At 35.1% G+C, this 9352-nt stretch overlaps 1 protein-coding gene across 1 annotated transcript in view; it reads right to left on the bottom strand.

Moving 5' to 3' along the window:
- LOC113237353 (23 kDa integral membrane protein-like) overlaps window positions 1–8682 on the bottom strand; it is a 61914-nt gene extending 53232 nt beyond the window's left edge. Inside the window, exon 1 of the mRNA XM_026473773.1 lies at window positions 8440–8682. Coding sequence (XP_026329558.1) covers window positions 8440–8502 — 63 coding nt within the window. The 5' untranslated portion in view covers window positions 8503–8682. The remainder of the gene's footprint in view (window positions 1–8439) is intronic.
- Between the last annotated feature and the right edge of the window lie 670 nt (window positions 8683–9352).

Here is a 9352-nt window from a genome sequence, read left to right as displayed (position 1 = left end):
TTGACTTGGGACATTTTTTTCGTGGTTTTTGTATTAGACCCGTCGTCCATTTATTTGTAAGTCAATGACTTCACCCACCGGTCAGTACCTTAAATGGTATCTTCAACTTATGTACACCACAAAATCTTAATACAGTATATAAGTATGTATTTGTTGTACGCAATTAGTGTCTATTTGACGACATCCATGGTTAAGTGGCTTTCGTGGTGTTGCCATCTCTGAGGTCCCAGGTTCGATCCCTAGTCGGGTTAATGCAGAAAACCGGTCATTGTCGCACTAATGTTTACTACCTAATTTCCGTGGCATTTTTTATTATTTAAACATTTGAGTATCGCTGATTGTAATAAAGACCACAATTCGGACAATGAATATTCGTACCTTTGATATAATAAATCCACAAGTGACTATTACATATCAAAAGTGCTTCTATCATATTATGAAAGTTATAAAAATATGCGAACTAAAAATAAAACGAATTACGTGAAACAAATGGATACCTTCAATTGACATAAGGCCTTAATTTTTGGACCTGTTCTGTTTTTGTCTTTTGTTTCTCTATTTCTTTTTCATAAAATTCGGGGAACATATTATTAGTAAATAATTCTGGCTGTTTACAAAAAGATAACCCTACTTAAGCATAAAAAAGTTGTTAACTAATTTAGTTCATGGAATCTCTATCCTGAAAAGTTGTGATTTTCCTGATGGGCCCTTTTTAAATAAATAAATAACACACACACTCATACGCCTAAGGAAACCCTGTATCGCAGGTGCCATGACCAATTACAAATTATACCCTAACTCACTCAGGTTATACAAATATTAAAATCGAACCCGGGATCTCTGCGTGGCAGACCAGCGTGGTAACCGTACGGCCACGGAGGCAGTTAATCTAGTTATTACACCAAGTAAACATAGTACATAAAATAAAATAAGGCTTATTTTGTAGTATATGTATAGTATAATTTTTTTTATTCTATTTTCTTTGTAACCATAGTAATCGCTTCCTTGACGTAACCCACCCCCATGGTCTTTCGTAATTCCCCAGACATTCGTCATCATCGAAAAGTCATCGTCGAAAAGGAAGAACAAACGATTAAAATGTTGGCCGTTTATAGAGCTCCTTGTGAAAGAGTTCGTCTAAGGAAGTAGGTTACCTTACCTATTTTTGCCGCCAAACAGTAATGCTCGCTATTACTACAATTCGGTTTTGAAGGGTATGGGTGCTAGCGAAATTATAGGCACATGGGACTTGTCAACATATGTCTCAGGGTGACAGGCAAAGTGACAATGCCCTTTCGGTCTTTGCGGTTTCAAGCTCTGAGTGGCACTGCAACTGTTATGAACAGGCGTGTCCCTTACCACCAGGCCCATGACTTGTCGATCCCGTCACTGGTGTTAGAAAAAGAATCCTTTGTATTGGTGGTCATGCTCAGTCAGAATTAATTTTCAAATTTGCTTGACTTAAATACTAAAGTACATTATCACTCTTTTAGCAAAGTCGGGTACATAATCTGTAGCTGTATCTTTCTATAAAAAATGTAGAGTGCGCGCAATAAGGAAACTCAACATCCTATCTACTTCCTAGAGCCAAAATTGCTGGCGTGGAAAATTTTGTTCTATTTTTGTTTTTTTAACGTTTGTTTTCGCGTATACTTTTTGCGACGTTAGAAGTCTTTGTTACTTTTTTAGGAGGAATTTCGAATAAAATCACTAGGACAATATTTTATAAACCAGAGGTACTTTTTTTCTAAACACATATTCATTTTTTTAAGTCTATTGAATTTAGTACCATAACATTCTATAATTTTTTTTGTGAAATCATTCAGCTAGTTTGTTATAATTAGAAAAAAATCATTCGAACCAGAATCTTCAGGCAATCCATGCCAGATGCTCTGCTAATTACGAACACGGAACGAACCAGCCGACTTTATTAATTTTTCTATGTGCTTCTTGCACATGTTTGTTTTTGGTTTTTAACTACTTTTTTACCGTTGCGCCATCTGCGACACATACATACATACTCAATACGCGATTTGGATAACATTAATTCAAGTTTATATTCAAAACATATTTATTTCACAGGTAAGCAAATTGCATTTAAAATCATCAACTTGTCTAAACACTACTCTCTCTACTCATTCGTAAGGCAGATTTCCCTGATATGAATGGATTAAGAAACTCTAGGGTTGCTCTTCGTAAATAAACATTTGTATACATTTCTGCCGTCCACTAACTAAGCCGCGGCTAATGACAAATGGTCAAATATCCGTTTTAAATAGCAAAAGATACAGCACAAAATAGTCTTTTAAAAACGGTTATAATTAGTTAACGTGTTTGAGTTATCGGAACTTACCCTAATGATGCATAGCTGATATATCATTAAGCAATTTTAATATTCTAAAACTGGGTTTTGGTTTTTTTATATCTCAAAAAAATATTTTGTCCTTTAACCGCGATATAATTAACGGACGGTAGATTTCGACGGTAGAAAGAAATGTCGAAGGGACATTTGTCCCTTGCGTCAGAATGCCGCTTACAACATTTCAAAATTCGATACATCAACATAATTACCTTTATATCGACGGTGAAAATTCGAAATGTCGTAAGAGATATTTTGTCATAAGACACATTTTGCCGTAAGGAAAAATGTCACATAAGACCATTGACTTACAATTATATGGACGTCGGGTCCGCGCTAAAAAGTGTCCGAACTTATAGGGCGTTAAAATCATATACAGAGCGTCATTCACGCTTTAGTCTTCGTTTGTTCGACTGACAGCGAAGCAAGCAAAATTAGACAGTACTGCGTTGACATTACAATTTAAATTCAACGTTTTAGCTTTTTCATATTCCTTTACATGTCACTACGTTTAAATAGGTTGGCTTGGGACATTTTTTTCGTGGTTTTTGTATTGGACCCGTCGGCCATTTATTTGTAAGTCAATGCATAAGACATTTAAAATTTCCATCGTCGATTTGATGCCAGATTTGAACGGATACTGCGACGGATTTTTGTGATCCAGGTCCGCAGAATTTGTATATAATAAACCGTTTGTATTAAGTTTTTAGTTCACGATAGTTTTATTCCTCAAATTTTGAATGCATATTAACCGGAAACCTATCACAAGCTCGAATTTATTTTTTCGGAAATAAGTTTGTTCCAATTTTCATTACACCGAAAACCGAATTGTAACGAAACCGTTGTTCTTTCAGAATATGTTGGATGTTTATCGCAAAGACACGATTAGGTTCGGTTAGGTTAGGTTAAGTTAGGTTTAAAAGAAAAAACATTTTCCTCTCAAAATTACTTTCGAGGTTGTGAAAATTCCAGCAAACGTTATTTCTGAAAAATGTCATTTCGGACTTCTGACAGGTTATATTTACATATTAACCGGAATCTAATTATGGAAGCGTACATATTGCCCCTTATACATGGTAAAAGAAATAAAACTGCATTCATAGATTTTCGAAAATTTCTAGCAACATCGAATCTAGCAGAATCGACCCCCTTTAATCTGAAAAAAATGCACCCTGCAGTTTTATTGCGTTGATCGATAGGGTTAATTATAGGAATAAAATCTCTCTCACAAAATTAGTTAATTAAATGAAAAAAAAAGACCAAGAAATCTTAACGTATTTTAATAAAACGAAAAAAATGGTGATCTAACTAATTAGTTGCTCGAAATGAGCTCCATTTTCTTGGATACACAAATTAATCTTTTAACGAATTTTTTTTTATTCTTATAATTAACCCTATCAATCGATGCAATAAAAATGCAGGGAGCATTTTTTTCAGATTAAAGCGGGTCGATTCCCGAGTGTTGCTAGAAATTTTCGAAAATCTATGAATGCAGTTTTATTTCTTCTAAAAAATAAAGGAATGTTTCCTTTAAGTAAAAATTTCTATCTCCAGTATTCAGAGTACTTCCCCTCCAGGTGGCATTACAAATTTCCACCCGGTATGTATTTGTGACTTTGGGAAGGTGACTGTCAAGAACAGGCGGTTTACTATTCGTATCCTTGTATAAATATAATTCCTAGCACTATTTGTCTTCAAAAAAGTTACTATTATTCAATAGTTAATTTTACCAAAAAATACCCGTATGTTAGGTATATTTTTGATGTTCGTGTTTGTGACTGTAGTTGCGCTTGTGTTATTTATTTTATTATAATTTTATGCGGAGGAAGGGTGGGAAAATTAGCTGCGTGACAATATTCCACATAAGCCTGGTATATTGCACGATTTAACCTTCAGTGGGTTCGCGGAGTAGCAAATTAATTTACTTCCATTTTTATTATCATAAAAAAGTACTGTGATGCCATTGTAAGATTATAATCTTATTTACGTACATTTTTGTTCGTAAATTGCCCTACCATCAAACTTTGATGAATTGTATTCGAAATACAGTATTCGCTGAATAAATAAATATGTCTTTTATACATCACTACATTTCTCTGTCTTTTTTTTTTCAGAAAGTGATAATTTTTATTTTGAATACTTGTATATTAATACTTGTATTTTTTTAATGTTTGAAGAAATGTTTTATTAATTAAGATAATACCCAGGTAAGGTAAAAAAGACAATAAGAGCTTAACTACTAGAAAGTAAAACTAGGATTTTTAAATTATAGGAATAAATTTGGGTCCTCGCGTCAAGGTGCCCAAGACGCTGGCAGCGTTCCCCCTTTGTATTGCTATGCAAATGCGTTACTAGTGTTGTACATAAATTCGTAGAATTCTGGATTGTCGTTATTGTTACTTCGCTGTCAATTTCTTAGTTATTTTCGAAACGCACGTGGAGCTGGGGTCGTAAACGAAATAGCATTGTTCATCACGCGTATCACGCAGCTGGCGCAGTCGGGACAGACCACAGAAGAACCAGTTTAAGGAGGCTAACTTTAAAGTTGACAGTCGCTTGTCAACAGTGCTCAATCAGACACAGAAAGCTCTTGTCAACTCGTGTCAATCAAAATACCGGACGAACTTTATTTGGAGAACTTGTTTGACTTAAACGAAAAAAGTAACTGTTGGGTCTCTTTAAATTTATTAAGTAACGTTATATAATACACTTGCTGATGGCAAACGAGGCTTGTACAAGACTTGTTTATTATAATTCCAGTTCAAGTACTATCACTGCCATGGCAAGGAAGACTTAAACAAAGATGTCTATTTACATGGTGATAGCTATTTGTGTGAATGTGGTTTGGATGAGGATAGCCTTGATCACATTTTCTTTGAATGTCCTAATTTTTTTTAACATTTACGGGCCAATTGTTGTAGGGACTGATTATTATTATTGCAACATTTCCGTTCCGCTCTAAAGTCTAGAGATGGTTAGTACCACCTGCAATGACCGCTGATTTTCGTCAGGAACATAAGCACGCAAAAAAGTACTTACTATAAATATCACCTGTCATTAGCGTTGAGGTAAATAATATTGTTAATTCAATCACAAGGTCATTGAGTTTCTGAAAATATATTTTTCACCTTACTAGCTCGGAAAGGCTTTCTCATTAGAAATCTGCGCGCAAAAGCGAACTTGACGATGGACCGTGGTGCACCTAACTTTTTCTTTCGATCACGTTAACTACGCGATTTGTCGTGCATTGTTTATGTAATATTTGTTGTTGCAAATATTTGTTATAGTTGAACTGTTTTTCTTTGAAAAGTCGCGTGTTTCGCTCGACAGCACAGTTGTTTTGCGTCTCGTGTCTTGAAACCCTCGCTACGCGCAGGATTCTATTTTTTATTATATTGAATACTTTGCTTGCTCGGGTACAAGTACTCGCGTCATACAACAACTTTTGCAGAATTGCATAACAAATACTCATTTTCTACCCCGTTTTGACTCAGCCCTGTGACAAGTTTTACAAAACAAAATGCCCATTATAAATTGACATGAAACTGTGCCCATAGGTCACGTAAGTGGATTTTGTCTTATTTGGAAAGAATAAATTTAAAACAAGATAGAATACCCACACTGAGTCTCAATAAAAACGTGTCCTACCTTGAATTACTTAGATATATATAGTTACGGCCTACTTTGTAAACCATTAATCTTTTTTTGTGTAGGTTTCTTGTTAACTAGACAGTTAAAATGTTCTATTGTTTACAAGACTCTTGGCCTCTACCTAATTGCAGGATTTACATTTTTTTTTGTATAGTTTTATTGATAACTTTATCTTTTACGAATGGTCTTACGGTGGGATCAGCTTCGATCTGCGGCGCGTGGTAGTGTTTAGATTACGGGGTATGCCTATGCTCTTCGGTGACACAAAATAGCATTTTAAAATTGGTTCTGGTCTGGGTATTCTAGGTATTAACCTCAAACTTATCGTTTTTCTAGTACTCATAGAAGAAATTCCCTAATAGACCAAAAAATTGGTGTGATTTTCTGGCATTGTTATTATAATATGCGATTTTTACCGTACCTTAATTCTGCCGCCAAGCAGTGAAGTGAGCTGCGTTTCGGTTTTGAAGGGGTTGGTGACATTACAGGCACATGGGACTTTTCAACTTATGTCTCAAGTTACGCAATGGCAGATCTTTGCAATTGAAAGCTCTGAGTGACACTGTAACTGTTACGGACAGGCGTGTAGCTTACCATCAGGCGCACGACTTGCTCGTCCCGTCGCTTGATGTCATAAAAAAAAAGTTTTCCGAGGATTGTGAATCTTATATATGCAAGTTTCTATGCGATGATTTTTCTTCACCGGTAGAGGTATTATATTCACAAATGTGCGAATCTTAGTAATTAGAGTCTTAGGTATGTACTGCCATAGGGTTCAATTGGTCGACCTGTCAATTAAAAGCAGCTGTTCTCCTACTGTGTTACCACCGTTCTTAACTAACAATATAGAGTCATATTTTGTTAGAAGCCTCTTAAATTATATACTTTCGACTAAAAACTTTTACATCTTTTAACACATTATTTGAATGTAATATCTTGAGCTTGGCTGCCGGATCTTGAGTCCCTATGAGATCATGGACGTTGCAACATGTCCGAAACGTAGTTTAAGCTCCAGAGAACCGTGCCCAACAGTGGGACGTACAAACGGGGCGATGATGAAGTCCCGATATGAATTTTATATTAACCTTTTAGAACAAAAAATGATTGATTTGAAATGTAAAAATTTTTTAGGATCTAAACCTCTTTTTTTTTTAAACAAACCAAAATTTGACATCATAATGTTCAGTGACGGGACAAACAAGTCGAGCACCTGGTGGTAAGCGACACGCCTGTCCATAGCAGTGGCATTTAGAGCTTTAAATCGCAAAGATCTGAGGAGCACTAACGCTCCGTTTGACGATCTCCGTGATCAACTGGCTTACACACCGGTTTTCATGGTGTCGCCATCTCTGAGATCCCGGTTTCGATTCCCGGCCGGGTTAATGTAGAAAACAAACATTTCTGTATTGTTTCGGATCTGGGTGTTTGTGGTACCGTCGTTGTTTCCGATTTCTATAATAAATGCTTTAGTTAATTACTTTGGGATCAGAACAACGTGTCTGATGTTGTTTAACATTTATTTATTAATTTACTCTGTTTTATAAGTCCCATGAGGATGCAATTTTACCAGCACCCTTACCTTTCAAAATCGGAACGCAGTAATGCTCAAGTAACCGTTTGGCGGCAGAAATAGGTAAGGTGACAGTACTTCCCTGGACGAATTTCGTAAGGAGTTCCACTGCTATAAAAGAGGTATTTAAAAGTCCCATGACCGGTTTAATATACAACAAACCTACCCTTTTCATTGATTTGTTTGAAAAAAAAAAACAAGTACATAGAGAATTTTGATCCGAAATGGTGACAACCTAAAAACGTGATAAAGTCTATAGGTTTTGAAAATATAACGACTGGAGGAATAAATAATTAACACGCTATATTTAAACTTAAATCGTATGGATGAGTATGGAAACGAAATCTAATATGGTATTTGAAATTCAAAAACGACATGATTACGTATGCAAATGAAAATACTTAGATTGAATTGCTTGTTTAGAAACTACCAATTTAGTAACTCATAACATAAAAATATAATTTCTTCCAAATACCATTAAAATCAATTGCCTTCAACAATCATAAACAAAAAGTATTATCTTAAATATATGCTCCCGATAAAAATGTATTTGAATAACTTTTTATATGTATGCATCTAAATTAAATTTCTGTCTTTTATTTAATACATGTAAAGTCGAAATAAATAAAGTTTCTAAATTCTACTTTTATTTCACAGCTCTACTAAAAAAAGCATCACATATAAACAAGATGCTAACCAACCTAATCGGACCAAAATAAACAATCGTAAAGCTCGCGACATTAATAAACATACAGAAATAGATATTCTAGGAAACAGAATATGGGACGAATTGGAAGCAATTGTTCAAAAATAAGAAATCAATTATACTTTCTTTAATTAAAAACAAAGAATCACTTACCATAAACAAGCCGTTAAAGACGACCAACAGGTACTTGATGCAGCTCATTCCGCACCCGTCCATTTTTAAATTTCGAATAGTCACACAAATACACTCAAATTATTTTCGATTCTCGAAACGAGTTCGATATTTAAACGCGGGAAAAACAATCGACGGCGAAAATTCGGCGTTCAAAATTTCTGACACGTTCGTCCGGTGTAACGTCGCGTTCTGCTCTGACCAATTCCAGCTAGTGTTAGTAGCAGAATGTTCGACGGCTTGGAATCGTAGCTCATTTAGTACCCGAATAGTGTTAACTTGCGTGTAGACTTTTCAGTCACGCACCTTGCAACCCCCCAAATTAATTCGGCCGTCATTTAACGTTTTTAAAGTTACGATAGAGATCAAGTTTTACTGGTAATTTTACCTTACGATCGGTTATTGGTCTAAAGTTTCTAGTTAAGTTGGGGTTATCGTTCGACAAACCGCACATATTAAATGATGTCAATATGTAGTGATTTCCACCTTAAATGTCAGATAAGAAAGAACACATTTTAGTAAAGAATTGTTTTTTTTTCAATGCTACATTAGGACAAATTACTTTACTAACAATTTTAAAAGTTACAATAAAAACACTTATTAATAAAACAAAAAAGATGTTCTGGAAAACAAAAATGGCGGGGTTTGGAGTAACAAAATAAAAGTACCTTTTTCAAAACTACATTCCCCGCATTTCATGGAATAAAAATTTATAATAAAATATCAAACCAAATTAAATGTATAAATAAAATTAAGTTAATTCAATGGACAACTAAAAAACCTTACTTAACTACCTCTGTGGCCGAACGGTTACCGTGCCGGACTGCCACGCAGAGGTCCCAGGTTCGATTCTACGCACCCGCGACACAGGGTTTCCCTAGTGCGGGGCTATGTT

This window comes from Hyposmocoma kahamanoa, unplaced genomic scaffold (assembly GCF_003589595.1).
Source record: "Hyposmocoma kahamanoa isolate Upper Pololo Valley unplaced genomic scaffold, ASM358959v1 93, whole genome shotgun sequence".
In the NCBI taxonomy this organism is placed as follows: domain Eukaryota; kingdom Metazoa; phylum Arthropoda; class Insecta; order Lepidoptera; family Cosmopterigidae; genus Hyposmocoma; species Hyposmocoma kahamanoa.
Note: the sequence above shows the minus strand (reverse complement) of the source record. Positions and strands in the feature narration are given on the sequence as shown.